Raw genomic sequence first — 17,777 nt, 5'->3', positions numbered from 1 at the left:
AAATGAGTTTCTTTTCTTTATGATTTCAATGCACTGAGCACTTCCAAGATAGAGGGAGTACAAGGAATAACAAAAATCAATACTGGGTTTAAGAGTAACACTTAAAACACATTTTAATAACATTTTATTTTTTATAAAGTGAATCAAACCATTTTGCTCTAAGAGCAATAGACAAACTATGTGAGTGGCATAAGCTTATTTTCTGGATCTGAAACTGAAACTTATTCTAAGATTTTTTTAGAGATGTTTCAGATCTGTAAAGTAATAAGTATTTTAAATCAAGAAAATTTTGCAAAAAACTATGTATTAAAAGGAATGGTTGCGAGGTCCAAACTTCTTTCCGTGTGGCACAAGAAAATCCATGCAAGATCCAGCTTAAAGTTGCTCCTTCTTGATGCAAGGACATGTGTTTCAAAAATAGGAGGCATCTCATGACAGCTGTAAATATGTGTGTCACTCTTAAAACAGTCTTGTCTACCATTCATTCCTAAGAAGAGTAGGAGGAAAAGAAAAACAAAAAAATGCAGAAGAGCTTTGGAATCTTTCAACATTGACTTCCAACCCAGAACAGAATGTACTAGAGGGTCATTTTCATTCTCACAAGAAGCATCTCCTAGTCATTATGGCTGAGGCCGAGAAAGGGAAGTTGAGTAAATGAGCGTAAATTGCTCATTATTCATATAGCGGAAGCAATGTGATTTAAACTGGGAGTCAGAGTCCGAGAAGCCACTGGGGCCTGAGGAACTGGACATGGAGAATTGATGGATTATCAGGAGAAGGGTGTTCCATGTGGGAAACACTGACTGAAACCATTATTACTCATCTAATTTCAGCTCTGGCTGTTCCCACTCCCTTTCATAGCACTGTGATTGCTGCGTGTAGAGGGTGGTAGAAAGGGACAGACAACTTCCAAATAATTTATATTTTAATAATGCTTAATAATGCTTTTGCAATCACATTTTTCATTATAAGAGGGATAAAAATCACATAAAATAAGAGGAGTGAACAAAACCGAACTGAATCATTTAACTTTTTTTGGCCTTTTTTCAAATTAAAAAAGTTATATGTACAATTTTGCCTTCTCCTCTTTTATTTTACATTGGACTACACAATCTATCTTTTTAATGGTTATATGACATTTTTTTTGTATGGATGTTCTGTAGTGAAATTGTATACTTTGTTATTCTTGGGCACTGGACTGTTTTTTCCTTTTTTTGCTGTTAGAGATAGTAGTGTACCAGATATTTAGTACATATGTCTACTGTAATACTTTGGGTCATTCTCTTTGGATTGATTCCTAGATGTAAAATCACTGAGTCAAAGTGGGTATTTTTACATCTTTTGTTACAAATTCCTTCTACTCATTTACCAGAAAACATGACAAAACAAGTATCATTCTATTTTTATCAATTTCAAAAAAAAATAGATGTTACCATTGAATAAAAAAATTGTTAATTTAAAAAAGCAAATATTAATATATCATTGTTACTTAATTGAATTTTGCTTTTTAAATTTTCTTCATGTTCTGGGTTCTATTATTGTTTTTTCCGTGAATCGGTTGTCCATAAGTTTGCATATTGGAATTATAATGTTTTCCTTATCATTTTGTATACATTTTTCCCAAGTAAAGATATCGATCATATTGCAAATAATTCCTGCAAATACTTTTTCATAGTGAATCATTAGTCTTTACATCTATTTTTAAATATGGTCTTTGTCATAGGAAGTGGCACATAAGAGTTAACATTTTTAAATGCTGATAAAATGACCAAAGGTCATTTTTTAACCCAGCGATATGCTCTGTGTAACATAGAATCATATAAAGCACTCATATATACAGATATTTCCCCCCACAGAAGCCACATTTGAACAACCAACAGCCAGACTGGTCTACTCATTGTTCCCCGAAAGTCTTGCTCTCTTTTGTCCACTGTTATGAACATTCCTTTCTTTTCTCCGCAAAGACTTCATTCACCCTCAATAGCTGGCTGCTTCTCTATTAATTCCTATAACTTCAACTGGCACTATCGATAGCATATCTTGAATTATTATGTAATTGCCTTTTGATACATTTTGTCTCAACTGGAACATAAACTCTTGAGAATTTAATTCATAATTATTGCCTGTAATATATCTTCCACAGGATGTGGTAGCTTGAAAAATGACCTGCCAAATTGGGAGCAGCCAGTGTTGCATGTATGACTAAGTAATATAGAGAAGAAACTACCAGCCTATAAAGTTTTCAGATATCTAGATTAAGGAATCTTATTTTAGAGTTAATTTTCCAAATTAGAATTTAGATATAGTGCCATTAGAAGTATCCACTGGCTAGTGGAAATGATTGTATTACATATAATGACTAGTGGAAAGTGACATATATTTCACACTATCACACAAGGAGCAAATGAACTTCTGGTTTCAATTTGTTTTTCCAGGAACAGGTGAGCTCCTGATCATGCTGAGGAAACTGCAGCAGCTTACCAGACTTTCATCTGGATTTATTCTAGGCATTCTCGTAGATGTTCATCTCCTCCTCGACATCACTTAGTTTTGTAAGCTCTTGAATCTAGAAATGGAGATAGGAAAAAAAAAGTTAAATTCTGAGACTGTTAATGAGAGTCAAGTATATAAAGCTGGGCTGGTTTTAAATCTGGTCTGTAGAGCAGGGAACCAAGAAGTGGGACTTCTGGTGGTGGCAGCACTACGTGCTCTGTTCTGGGGACCAAAACACTTTGTAAAGAGCTACTTGACATTGTGCCAGGCCTTCTCATTATGTAAAGGTAAAGGCACAATTCCGGGTAGTGGTGGTAGGGAAAAGGTTTGCAGGGAGCGAGAAGGGAGCTGGCCCAGAAACATAGCCAAGATCTAACATCAGGGAGAAAAAGCATCTACTAAATAACGCACTTTGATGACCTCTATAAGTGTCACTAGCTGATGTTTCTACCATTTACTAAACTATCTCTCATTTTCACATTACTTTCTATATATTAACAACCGTCACGCAATTGGTTTTTTTTTTTTTTTTAAATTATGAAAAAGCAGCTCTTTGGATGCATATATACAAGGAGATCATTAGCATCCTTGGCTCTTTCCACTGTTTTGCAAAATATGCTATTCAGCTAACCCTACAAGTTCAGCAGCTGGCCAGGGCTAAGGAGAAAGAAGGCCCAATCAGTGGATTCCGGAAGCCATCTAATCTTTCATCTTAATTGTCTCTATCATCTTTTTTTTTTTTAAATTGTAATTTCCCTTTGTTATTTTCTAGTCTTCAGCAGCGACTATGTTGGAAGAATGAGAGGAGGTGACTATATCCATATTTTTAAGAAAATTAATACAGGAAGAGCAAAAGCATTTTGGAAAAGTACTTTTCAATGTTAATAAGGAGTGAACAGAGAATAACAAAAATTATGTGTATGGATTCTTTATGTGCCAAAAATTATGCAGTGCACTTTGCATTTGTTTAATGTCCACAGCAGCTCTATGAAACAGGTATTGCCATTAACCCTATTTTACAGATGGGGAAAATGATGCTTAGGCACGTTAAGAAATTTGCCCAAGGTCACATGGCTAATAAGTGCTAAAACCAAGAAGCACATCCGGAGCCTCATGCTAGTGCCCACATTTTAGCCCCTATTCTATTATGTCAGGAGTTCTAGGTGACAAGAAATAACTAGGGAAGGTTTGAGGAAAAGCTTTTCCAGAAAAACTCCAAAATTCCTCAGGAGGGAGTGGACTTCCTTTTTTTATGAGTATAGGAACTCGGATATTAAAGAAGAATGCTGGCATCTAGTAGGCCAGGGAAATTGGACACATTTGAATTAAAGATGGACGTGAGAGAAACACCTTCAACTTCTCCTCACAGAACCTATAATTGATCATGTTTCTTTAAACATATACTTGTGAGGAAAGATTTGGGGGAAGAAAGAACGTGTATTCTCAGAGTTTTATGCCAAGTGCTAATAGAACAAATGGATTTAATTGACGTAAAACATATTTTTAATAACCAAATACACAATTTTCTGGCTGTGTATTTGTAGCAGATATTTCTCAGATTCTGGGTATTATAATCAGTATCTTCTGGAGTAGCAACCAGCTTGGTAAAGACTAGAATTAAAAATAAATTCTCTACCCCATCTGGAATTTTCTAAGATCCAGTCCACAGGCAGGCTGGTATAGGTGTAGTGAGGTATTTCTACACTATTTCCCTTTGCCCATAGTTTCATTTCCAGAACCCTATAGTGTTTTATAACTTGGGATCTTGTTGCAAACTTGTACCAGGACTTTGAAGATCCTAAGACCCCAAGCGACCTACCCGATTTCATAGTTAACCCTAAAATTAATCAATATTTGTGGAAGTTTTTGAATAACTTAGGTTAGCGTGGGATAGATTAGATTAGAGCATTTATCATTGAGCTCCTGCTTTGTGACAGGCATTGTGAAAACAGGGCAAACTGCCTTTAGGTTGGAAGATCCCAGGTGCATAGCTGAGGTAGTGATAGAACCTTCAGACCAGTCCAAGTTTTAGCACAAGGTGGAGAAGTGGAAGGGCTCATGTACACTACAACCGTGGTTACTCTGGTAGTACCTGGTTGCTAAAGTGATTCAAGCAGAATTACTACATGACCCAGCATTTCTTCATCTGGATGTCTACTCCCCAAATTTGGAAACATTTATCCATAACTATATATGCACCACGTTGTTCATTGCAGCATTATTCAAGGATGGCCAAGACATGGAAACAACCGAAGTGTCCTTTGACAGTTGATTGGATAAAGAAGATGTGGTACATATATACAATGGAATATTACTCAACCATAAGAAGATGAAATACTGCCATTTGTGATGACATGGATGGATCTTGAGATTATCATGCTTGACAAAATAAGTCAGACAGGAAGGGCTGAGAACCATATGATTTCACTCATATACGAGATATAAAACTGAAAGCAACAAGCAAATAAGACAAACAAACAAAAACTTATGGACACAGACAACAGTTTAGTAGTTACCAGAGGAAAAGGGGGAAGTAGAGGAGGTAGATAAGGGTAAAGGGGGTCAAATATATGGTGACGAAAGGAGATTTGACTTTGGGTAGTGAACACACAAGTCAATATACAGATAAGGTATTATCGAATTGTACATTTGAAACCTATATAATTTCATTAACCAATGCCACTCTAATAAATTTAATTTTAAAAAAGGATATTCTGGCATCTACTGAGCTTTGTTTTTCTTTGTCATTCTCTAATATTTACATAAATATATATATACAATTTCTATTGTACCCTGAACTAAGAGAAAGTGTTCATATCAAAATTGACAAAATGATTAGCAGATGAACTCACTCAGAATAAGAAAAAGACATTGGTCATTTCAATAAATCCCAGATTCTCTTTTACCCAAAATACAACTTTTTAAAAAGAATGCTTTAAATTTACCTCAGTAACTGTTTCATTTTGAAGGCCTTCTTCATTCAGTCCAGCTGGAGCTGGTTCAAAAAAGACTGTGTTAGTTCAAGCACTGAAATGAAGAAATGTTTCAAATTAAAACTAGGTTCAAATTTTCCACACTTGGGGCCTGTGATCTAAAATTGGTGGTAATCTCAGTTGGTGGCAAGAAGGGCCACTTTTTAAAAAAACGATTTAAAGCCTTTTATTATAAAGATTATGTAACAAGTGTGCAGAAAGTGTGAAAAGTAGAGAAACAAAATCATCTATTGTTCTACCATCCCAAAACACTTTTATATTAATATGTATTGAAAGTACCGGGCCCATTGGTAAGCAATGGGGATATATAAGAAAGCAAATTAGCAATGATCGAGTTTTCTTGGAGTTTATATTCTAATGGAACAGACACACCATTAAATATACAAACAAACAAACAATACAATACAATACAATATGGAAAATAAGACTGTGTGCATAATAAGCTATGGGAACACAGAGAAGAGTGCAGTTTTGCGAATTTGTCACTTATCAGTGATGGTTCCTGGGAGAAGAAGCTGAGATTTAAAGGATAAGAAGGAGTTGGCTCCAGGGAATGGAGAGACATGAGGAGGGGGAGATTTAGAGGATTTCAGGCAGAAGAAACAGAAGAAATGTGCGAAGTTTCAGGAATGAGAGATCATCAGGTCTCCCAGATTTGGTGAACCATTAATACTTTTGTATGGCTTGGTTTTAGAGAGTGAGGAGGGGAGGAGATAGCTGAGGGAGCCGATAGTGAAGTTTCCAATACCATGTCCTGTGTATGCTCAATCTAAAGGTCAATGGGGACTCATGTGATAACAGTATTGTGTGTCCACATGGATTCAAAGTTATGTACTTTCAACAATAAAGATATGATTTGTTTAAAATTAGCAACACAATGATACACCATTGCTATTTTTACTTGACATAGATCATTGACCTTTTCCAAGTTACTATGTGGAAAATTAATCATCTGATGTCTATATACTATTCAATTGTGTTGATTGAATTAAGTTAATTAACCATTCATTTATCATTAGATATTTTTATTACTTCTAATTTTTATTTTTATAAATAATTCTGTTATCATTTTCATTTGTTTTGCTTTTTTTCTAGAATAAATATCTAGAAATTATATTATTATTAATTTATCTTTTCATTGAGGTATAATTGACATACATAGAAATTATAATATTTAATCAAGGATATAAATACTTTTAGAGACTTTGGAATCATGTGATAAATTTACTTTATCACTTTACAGTGGTATCTACAAAGTAAAAATATATATAAGATTCACTACATGTTTTTTTTTGGTCGTTATGTATTATAATTTTTTAAAAAATACTTCACTAATTAAATAGACCAAATGCTTAATTTCTATTTGTTTAAATACTAGCAGTATTGAACATTTTCCCACATTTTTTTTTTGTCAAAGTAAGTTTCCTCTGTGAATTATCTTTTCATGATCTGTTTACTAATATTTTTATTGAAACTCAAAATTTTAAAATAAATTTCTGTATTATAGATTTAGAATATTATTTCCCCTTTGTGAAATGATAAATAATAAATTCTATTATTATTATTTATTTCCATAATTTAATTCTTTACTGTTCAATTTTTTAATCTACTTCAAAATTATTTTTCACATTTTAATCAATGGCTTAATAGTAGTTATTGAATAATCATTTATGTTATGGTTTAGTTTTTATCATGAGAAATTTTTATGAAGAATAGGCTTTATATCAAGGTTATCCATTCAGTTCCAATGATTTATATCTCTTGCTCAAACAGCACGACACTGTCATTATTACTGCTATATAAAATATTTTAATTTGGGGGAAGAACTACAAATTCCATCATTAATCTCTTTTTCATATTATTTTGATAATTATACATGTTTATTCTTACAGATGAAATATAAAATAATTTCTAATTATAACTTAGATATTCTCAGTCGGAATTTATACATTGGGTATGAAATATAGCAATTAAGAGGGTTCCTCAATATTCTAGGAAGAGTGCATACAATTTCCAAATACATATATGGCTATTTTATAAATAGAAGATAAGTTCTCATTTTGCTCAAATAAATCAACTCACATGATGATGCCTTTGGAATAGATGGTTTACGTGAAAGTATATACGTTCTAGTGCTCCATCTGAAGTTTTTCGCATCAATTGGAGTTTGAACAATCATTACCTTTGTGATTTCTTCAGTGCCTTGTATCTGAAAGTTGACAAAATATAAGTTAATTTCCGAGTATATATCATACAACTAAATGTTTCTCTGGTAAGCTACTACCTCAGGCCCACTCTAAACATCTGGGCCTGAAAATTGAAAACATCATTAGATATTAGAAGATATCTTAAAATATCTGGACATGTTAGTTTTATGAACTAACATGCTCAATATACTGTCATTGATTTTTAAATATTTTGTTCATTTCTCTTACAAATGAGAAAAATGATCAAGAGTTAATCATCGATGATCCTTTAAAATGTCACCCAGAGAGGTTTAAAAAAAATTTTTTTTTAATGTGGCAGAAAGTTAGTTTAGAAAACAATGGAGTTCAAGAAATTCTTCAGCCTTGTGTGTGGTTTTTTTCAGTATGCTTTGAATCACATTGGTACCCAAACCCACAATGAGCAGGCTTCATGTCTAGGAGAGCTGACAGAGTTGGGCAGGTTTGGGGGCTGCCTTGAGAATCTCTTGCTTGGCCATCTAAATTCCCAACCAGAGCCCGCACCAAAGTTCTGTTATGATATATTCAAGAATAGAGGTAGGGAACACCATAGTTAAGAATAATGTTTCATTTCCTTTCACTGGGCATCACATTGGTGCTGGTTGTGTTATGATTAGAAAAATTTTTTGTGACCATTTCTTACCCCAGGATTCCTCTTATCACCACCTCACATTTTCCTTATGTCCCAAACATACCCTGTAAGTACTTCTATTCTATCATAGCTATAAATGATTTACTTAATATATTTGTATTATGCTTCTTTCCACATGGTCGAGAGGACAAGTAGCAAGTCACATTTGTCTTGATCATTTTAGCATCTAGAACCATTTCCATCATATATTAGTTGCTTTAAAAAATATGTGCCTAATTTAATTGACTCTAGGTTCCTCTTTCAGTTTACTTTCTGTAGCTGTATTTTATATGTCCCCTGATTTCTTCTGACACACTCCTCTCTTATTCTACTCCAACATACAAAGACATCTACACACATATACATACACATATACAAACAGTCTTCTTTCTTTCCTTCTTCACATGGCATAGCTTCTCATTTTTATTGGAAGAAAACTCAACACCTTAAATATGAGATGTCCTTCACTTTTACATTCACTTTTAGAGTAGCTGGGGAAATACCACTGGTACACTGGTCAACATAGGTATGGCAGAACCTTTCCAGAGTACTATCGATACAGACTAGAGAGTGTGGCTCTTTTGCAATGTGTAAATGAACTTAATAGGCCCTCTCCTGATAATTACAACTGCAACATAATCTAATTGTGGCTAAAATGTATGGCTCGGCTTGCTTAATCGACATCGAACAGGAATAGCTTGGTGTTTGGCTTACCTAGTGCCAAAGCAATCAATAACTTGGGGTATGTGTTGCGTATGTGTGGTGTGTGTGTGTGTGTGTGTGTGTGTGTGTGTGTGTATGTGTGTGTATGTGTGTGTTTATGGAGTGGTATGGCAAAGGGAGAGGAATGGAAGGTGGCAAATGACAATTTTTATAACATTAATACATCGTTGGATATATGGCATATTGACTTAAAGACATGAATCAATATTTTTTTACCTGATGGCATGTTATGGGAATTAAGAAAGGTGCCTTATAAACTTTTCGTAACTGACAATCTTCTACAGCTCCATGTATGAGGATGACATAAATTACAGTTTCATCATAGATGTCAGTCTTGGTGCCCTTTGGTATATCTTTTAAATTAATGTTACAGAGCTTTAATTGCATTTTGTAGGTCCAATCCTATAGGAGAAACACAATTTCATAAACCACTGTTTGTTTATAAATTTTAATATAAATTCCTAAATAGTTAATTTATAATAATAGTTTAATGCAATTCCACTCAGAGAGAAGTACGAGTTTATAGAAACACCTCTTACCTCATAAGATAAATGTTCTCTGATTTTTTTGGCAGTAATAGAAAGTCCAAGTTTTAGCCACATTTTATATTCAATGTGAGGACAGCATTGTTCAAAAGCTTCATATAAGTGACTTTTGGGAATAAAACATGTCTGGCAAAAGGAGGATATAAATTAATATTTTACTGTACCTATAGTTCAAGGAAATAAGGTTTCCATATATACATATATTTATATATCATTGAGGTTAAGAATTATGTAAGACTTAAATTATGTAAGATTCATGTTATTGCCTGGCAACATAATAAAATACTTGTGTGATCTTATCATATACTAAATATTAAAAGACTGCATGATCCAAAGAAAGGTTCTTTAAAATTCTAATAGATTCTGAAAAGATAGAAAACAAAGTATCAAAAATCATTTAATGTTTTTAACTAAAGATGTAAATACTTATAAAAATAAAGTATTTGAGGTGAGCAAACATTTCAGGTAACAATAAAATGCTGATGCCGACAACAAACAGACTATTGGCTGTTAGAAATAAGTTGCTATGAATATATAAGACATTGAGTATGTTGGTTTTTATTTCTTTTGGGTAAGTATCTATAATTGGGATTTCTGGGTAATATAGTAAGTGTGTGATTAACTTTATAAGAAACTAACTGCCAAACTGTTTTCAGAAGGGGTTGTAAGATTTTATGCTCTCACCAGCCATGTATGAGAATTTCAGTTGCTTCACCTCCTTGCCAATGCTTGGCATTCAGTCCTCTTATTTTAGCCAACGTAGTAGGTATGTAGTGATAACCTCATCACGACTTTAATTTATATGTCTCTAAAAGCTAACGACATTGCAGATAGTCTTTATGTGTTTATCGGCCATTTGTATATTCCTTTGTGAAGTGTCTGTTCAAATCCTGTGTCCAATTTTTAATTTGGTCACTTGTCTTCTTATTTGAGTTGTGAGAATTCTTTACAGGTTTTTTTGTTAAGTCCTTTTTCAAATAAAGATATTGTAAAAAACTCCCCCTGACCTCCAGCCACTGGTTTGCCTTTTTCAAATTCTTTATGGTGTCTTTTTAAAGAACTGAATATTTTAATTTTAGTGACATCCAGTTTATCAGCATTGCCTTTTGTAGTTAGTGCTTTTTGTATCCTGGTTAAGAAATCTTTGCCTATTTCAAGATCTCCTGTGTTTTCTTCTAGAATTTTCATAGTTCTAGTTTTTGTGTTTAGGTCTATGGTCATTCCAAATTAAGTTTTGTGCATAGTGTATCATTGCTGCTATAGAGATATTTAGTATTTTCAGGATCATTTGTTGAAAATACTATTATTGTTAAAAATCAATTGACTATGTATATGTGGATCTACTTCCAGATTCTCTCACCTGTTCCACTGATCTATATTGTCTTAACCTTGAGCCAATACTATATGGTCTTGATTATTATAGATTTATAATAAGTCTTTGAATCAGGTAGTGTAGGTCACCTAATGTTATTCTTTATCAAATATATTTTTGTCTATTCTAGGTCCTTTGCATTTTCATGTAAATTTTACAAGCAGCTCATAAATTTCAATGAGGAAGCATCTGCTGAGATTTCATTGAGATTGCATTAAATCTGTAGATCAATTTGGAAAGAATGGACATCTTAATAAAATTATGGCTTCCAATCCACGAATATGTTATACCTCTCCATTTATTTAGATCTTCTGTAAGTTCTCTAGAAAATATTTTGTAGTTTTCATTGTAGAGGGCTTCCATATCTTTCATTAACTTTACTCCTATCCACTTTATCTAGTACAGTAGGGCTAGATAAATGTTCCCTGATTTTTTTGGCAGTAATGGAAAGTCCAAGTTTTAGCCACATTTTATATTTAATAAAGAAATAAAGTAACATAAAAATTATAAAGAAAACACTCAATTATTTCTGTAGATGACATATCTAAATTTTTAATTAAATTTATTAGGGTGACATTAGTTAATCAAATTACAAAGGTTTCAAGTGTACAATTCAATAATGTATCATCTGTGTATTGCATTTTGTGTTCATTACCCAAAGTCAAATCTCCTGTCACCATGTATTGGTTAAATCCTAAAGAGCCTATCAAAAATAACTAGAATTTACAGTGAATTTAACAAGCCAGCAAGAACTTGGAATTCCAAAAATTAATTGTATTTTCATATACTAGCAGCAGTTGAAAATGAATTTCTTAAATTTTTTACAAAAAAAAAATTAAAGCAGATAAAGTGGCCCAGCAAACATTTGAAGTCCTAAACCATTCCTCCCTCTTCTCCTTAGCTCAAGATGGCATATAAACTTCAACTGTCTGATTTGTCCCAAGACTCCACATTTTAATAGAACCTTATATTTACATATGTAATTAAATTTGGTTATTTTTTCCTGTTAATTTGTCTTAAGTTATTTTAATTTTTCAACCAGCCAGAAGACCGAAAGGCAAAGGGGAAATTTTTCTAACCTCCCTCACTGACAAAACAACCTTAAACATCCCTGGCACTTCTTGATCTCTAATATTTCTGTTTCATTCTTAACAATCTGGTAAATTTAGGTTTGTCTCATCCTGTGCATATGCAGCCTATCACTCAACCAATGACTTGTGAAGAACCATCACACAGACTTCTCAGTCTCCCTCTCAGCTCCTCCTTCTAGACCCAATTCTGCAGATTCCAGCCAGTTGAGCTGTCCCAACTTTGGATCTTCCTCTTCTTAGCTCAGAAGGATCATTATCTTCTGATTGAATTCTTATTATGTGTGGCTGGAAACTGTCCTAGGCAGAAAGTCAAGGTGGATATTGCAAGTTTATCTCTCTCTCAAGTTTTCCAGACATACACTGCCTTTTTTCCAATGGCTGAAAATATTTGCCTTACATGTTTTGTCAAGTTCTATAGTTGTTTATGATGAGTGTACTAGTATGCTACCAGTAACTTCATTATAGCCAAAAGCAAAAGCATAGAATAGATTAATGCAATGCTAGATTTTATATACTTTCTCTTGTAAATATTCTAATATACGCTGCTGAATGATACAGGTTACTTTTCTCTTGCCTTCTTCCTCCACCTCCTCCTTCTCCCCTTTTTATGCCAATGATTTGTTGAGGAAAAAAATGGTTATTTGGCCTGAAGTGCCTCTCACATTCTAGATTTAGCTAATTATCTTCTCCTGGTGTCAATTAACTTGTTTCTCTCCTTCCTGTATTTTCTGTAAACTGGTTAGATCTAGAGGCTTCGGGTTTTCTCTTTTCTCTTATAAGAAGACTTCATAGGTGGTGCTAGTACTTCTGCTGCATCATCTGCATCATATCATGTCCCACTTTCAATGATGCTAAGATTATCTTTAGGTGGTATCAGCCTAGTACTTTCATTATAAATTTTTCCATTAATACTCCACTTAGTAGTTTTAGCATCAATTGATGGTTGTTGCCCAGGAGATATTCTAACTTTCTCATTCTATATTTGTAAACTGGAATTCTTCTTTACAGAAAAATTTTATCATTTTTTGTTACTTTAGAAGCATTCATAGAGAAAAGACAGGGTAAATGTTTAATTTTTTCTATTTAAAAAATGCATTTTTAGAGTAATAAGTTGATATCCCAGCAACTTTATCAAAAATTTAAAAAATTTGTATTGTTATCAACTTATGGATTTTTATATATTTATGGGATTCATTTGTTTGCAGTCATTGTTCTTTTCAAGTTCAAATTAGGTCATTGGGACCCTCTGTCACTTTGAGGATTTTGTCCTCAATCTCATCTAGGGAATCTTTCATTCACTTTGCTCAACTAGCTCTTTGACTTCCCTCCTTTCTTACCCTCCAAATTATGGTATTGGTGGTTAACCTATACCACCTAATTTCCCCATGAGAGAATTAATATAACCAGTTTTTCTGATTAAATTCTTCTTTCAATATGGTAAGTTAACTCTTGCAAGATATTTTGCCGGGACATTATACCAGGTAAATATAATTCTGTTAACAAATTTTGTTCTTTTACCATTTCTATTTTTAAAAGAATTCTATTAGACTGTAATTATATACTGAGTACAAAAACACCCTTAAATTTTATGCTAGATATTTAACCAGATACAACAGTAAAACATAATAAGGTAGTGTTTTCTGACCTCCACTACAGTTTTGCAGGTGGCAGAATATTTCATAGGTTCATTAGTTAAACAGTTCAGCTCTCCTATTATTTCTCCACTGATCATATAGTCTGTGTAAATTATCTGATTATCTTTCTCCTCTGACTCCTGTAATATGTGGTCGATTACCAAACCTGGCTTTGATCTTTTAAGCTATTCAGGAACAAAGAAAGAGAAAAATAGGTATGCCAGTTAATTTACTAAAACTATCTAATTTATTTTTTCTTTTGGTTTTAATAATTTTAATATGTACATATGATTTTGAGGATCCTGTACCCGCTTTACAATGGCTAAATGCCCAAATCAAATACAAGATGAATAACAATTTATATTATAATTTTCCATCTCAAAGATGATTTTTTTATTTTTATTTTTGTTATCTATGGGAAAGCATGGATTAAAAGGTGATGGGTATGTTATCCATTGTGTTTGAACAAGAAACATTGTTGTTTGGATGGTAGTTACCATCCTAAAACAGGAACAATGCAGTTCTTAACATAGAAAACTATTAATTCTCAATTTTATCAAGTTTTTAAACTCATGGTCTCAGGTGCATTTATAAATAATTCTGCCTTACCTTTACCATGCCTGAAATAATTATATAAATTCCTTTTGGCTCATCATCTTCTTCAAATATATTATTTCCACAATCATATGTTATAATTTTGGCTCTTTCCTAAAAAAAAAAAAATCAGCAAATAAAGAAGCTATAAACAATATTTCAGCAGTGGTTGGGGATGTCAAAGTTTATATTCTAATAAAAATGTTTTACATTTTTAAAATAAATATCACTCAATGAGATCTGAGATCACATTAGTAATAAATTTGGAAGAGAAACTAGGACTTATGAATAGCAAAGAGAGGAAGGTGAATATTCATAGATATATATATAATTTCAGATGGAGTATTTATACAGGGATTAAGAAAGAAATAATTTAATCTATAATATAACAGAAAAATGGAACTATTCTGTCTGAATAAAAAATAATCAGAATAGATGCAGGCTAATGGTACATATATGTTTCATACATACTCAAGCTCTAAACATCTAATGAGGTAAATACAATTTTTTTTCATTCAAAATATTTTAATCAGGTGAACAAATATAATCATTTTTTTTCACACCAAGTAGATATAGAGAAAGAATGTTATTAGAACAAGATAGACCCATTTATTTGTTCATTCCACAAACATTTATTGAGCATCCATTATGCAATATGGAAAGTATCAGGGGCTGGGTATTCAAAAGTTGGATGAACTAAAAAACATAGTTTGGAAGAGAGATGTAAAGATGATTGTAATGTAGTATACTTAATGGTATAATAAAAGTATATAATGGATACAATGGTAACACCTTTGGTCCTCCAACCTCAGGATCTACCACAGGATGATCTTTAATTGGTAAGGTCTTTGACCCCAAAGCCTACTCTTCTGAGTACCTTTGGTAGGGATGTTTCTAGAGAAGTAATAAGGAGGGAGGAAAGGTTTCAGGGGGAAAAGTGGGGGAAAAAAGGGTATTTCACAAAAAGTAAATCGCACTTACAGAAGAATGGAATTAGAAAACAATATAAAGTGTTTGGGGTCACATGAGTGGTTCAGCATAAAGAGTGTGGAGCATCTGACAAATGGGCAACAGAAGATGATGATAGGGAGGTACACAGGAGGCAGATTACAGAAAGACCTTACATGCTATTGGAATGGATTTTGATTTTATCATACAAGTAATAAAGGGCATTTAAATAATTTTAAATTAGAGTATCATGATTAAATCTTTGCTTTTTAAAACATCATTTTTTTTGGTACATAAAGATATTATTACTAGGAAATAAAAATCTTACCTTAATAAAGTTTATATGTTTTTTGTTTTTATCCAGCCATGGAATATGGTATAGTGTTGCAAGAGTAGTAGGAGCCTTGGTAATAGGTTGAAAATCGAGTAACTCTCTTTTTTTGTCCATTATTAACTAAAATCACAAAATTTAAGAAAAAAGATTAACAAAACTAGTGTTCATAGAATGTTTAAAACAATTATGACTTTGTACTATTTCTTCTTCTTGCATGTAGGAGATTTTGGTTCTTCCACAGAAACCTCCAACCTCTCCTCTCTTATAGCATTTTTTCTGTTATCGTATTCTGAAGTCATAGATTAAACTTTTAAAAGTAAACCTTTTTTCTAAAGTTTAGCAGGTAAGCAAAAAATGCACTAGTTATAAAAATCCACTCAAAGAACATTTACAGTGTGAAAACACCTGTGTAGCCAGCACCCAGATTAAGATATAAAACATTTACTATACCCTAGAATTCTCTCTTATGTTCTCCACTAATCATTGCTCCTATCCAAAGACAATCATTCTTCTATCACCAGAGTTTAGCTTTGTCTGAATTTGAGCTTTATCTGCATAAAACTAAAGCATATTAACTTGTTTGTGTCTGGTTTCATTTGCTCAACATTCTATTTCTGAGCTTCATCAGAAAGATGATGCAAAAATTCATTCATGTCATTTTCATTATTGTATAGGAATATGGTGTATTATTATACCACAGCTTAATCCACTGTTGATTAAAATTTTGGTTGCTCCAGTTTTGAGCTTTGTAATACTGGTATGAGTATTTGTTTGCTGTGCATGTGTATGTGTTTCTGCTGAATATATGTTTATATAATCTAATTGCACGTCATAAGATATGTATATGTACAAATTTAGTAGATTTTGCCAGACATTTTCACAAAATTATTGCATCATGTTACACTCCCACTCTAATCTAGTTGTTCCACACTGTTTGTCTACACTTGGTATTGTCAGATTTTTTTTTAAATTAAGTATTCTGGTAGTCATGTTATTAGTGTTTCATTTTAGTTTTAATTTACATTAAGGTTATGAAATGATACTGGACACCTTTTGTTATGTTTATTGGCTCTTTGAATACCTTCTGTTGTGAAGTGTCTATTCAAATCTTATGCCCATTTTTTAAAAATGGATTTTCTGTCTTATTCTTATTGATTTGTAAGAGATTTTTATATATTCTGGCATGAATCCTTTGTTGAACATATTTATTTTGAAAATATCTTTTGAAAATCCTTTATGGATTTTCTTTTCATTCTCTTAGTTTTTATTAAAAAAGTTCTCAATTTAAAAGTTATTTCAATCCAATTTTCTGGCCTGTTTAAGAAATATTTGCTTATACTAATATAAAAATTATCTCGCGTTATCTTCTAAAAGCTTATTTTTTTACCTTTTAAAGTTATGTACAATGCATCTGGAAATTCTAGAATTGATTTTTTGTGTGTGGTATGGGATTAGAGTTCAGATTCATTATTGAAATAGGTGCAAGAAGTCTACACAGATAAGCACAAGAACCACTAAGACAAAATTAAAACCTAATTAAGTGGTGAGATATGCAATGGATTGAATCCATATCACAAAGGTGTCAATTTTCTCTAAATTGATGCATAGGCTTACTGGAATCTCAGTAGAAATTTCAGTTATTTAGTAGAAATTTCAGGTTATTTAGTAGAAATTGACAGCTGATTCTAATTTTTGAAAATATGAAATCCCAAAACAAGTCAAAATAATCTTGAAAAGAACAGAGCTGGAATATACCCACAATCAGATATAAAGATTTATTATTAAGTTTCAGTATAAGATGGTGTGATATACAATGAAAAAGATTCAATGATAGATAAATGAAACAATGTAACAGAAAAGAGTCCAGAAACTTATCAACATATACACACTCATCTAATTTATGAAATTCTCCGTAAGTGTAGTACAATAGGGTAGAATGATCTTTTACATAAATGATGATGGATCAATCATCTATATGGGAAAAAAATGTTAACTTTAAGCTAGTATTTTTATGTAAAACATATAAATGGCATTGCTTGTGTTTATTATTTCTATTTTGTACAGAGTAAGATATCCCCATAATCAGGTATATTAATCCTGATTTTCTAAATTCAAAACTCTTAGTCTTTTAAGCCAGAAATATACCCATCTCTTTCTATTTTGATTTTTGATGGTGTTGTGCTTAAAAGCATGG

The 17,777-nt window shown here is 32.4% G+C and overlaps 1 protein-coding gene across 1 annotated transcript in view; it reads right to left on the bottom strand.

The window, feature by feature from the left end:
- Positions 1–410: 410 nt before the first annotated feature.
- Positions 411–17,777, bottom strand: part of SLC9C1 (solute carrier family 9 member C1) — a 95,759-nt gene continuing 78,392 nt past the window's right edge. Inside the window, exons 22-30 of the mRNA XM_011355501.2 lie at positions 15,578–15,703; positions 14,317–14,415; positions 13,719–13,892; positions 9,605–9,736; positions 9,282–9,467; positions 7,569–7,695; positions 5,439–5,488; positions 2,482–2,566; positions 411–487 (exon numbers count right to left, since the gene is read on the bottom strand). Coding sequence (XP_011353803.1) covers positions 2,504–2,566; positions 5,439–5,488; positions 7,569–7,695; positions 9,282–9,467; positions 9,605–9,736; positions 13,719–13,892; positions 14,317–14,415; positions 15,578–15,703 — 957 coding nt within the window. The 3' untranslated portion in view covers positions 411–487; positions 2,482–2,503. The remainder of the gene's footprint in view (positions 488–2,481; positions 2,567–5,438; positions 5,489–7,568; positions 7,696–9,281; positions 9,468–9,604; positions 9,737–13,718; positions 13,893–14,316; positions 14,416–15,577; positions 15,704–17,777) is intronic.

The sequence above is a fragment of the Pteropus vampyrus genome, unplaced genomic scaffold, assembly GCF_000151845.1.
Source record: "Pteropus vampyrus isolate Shadow unplaced genomic scaffold, Pvam_2.0 Scaffold1, whole genome shotgun sequence".
NCBI lineage: Eukaryota > Metazoa > Chordata > Mammalia > Chiroptera > Pteropodidae > Pteropus > Pteropus vampyrus.
This window is presented reverse-complemented; position numbering and strand designations above follow the sequence as displayed.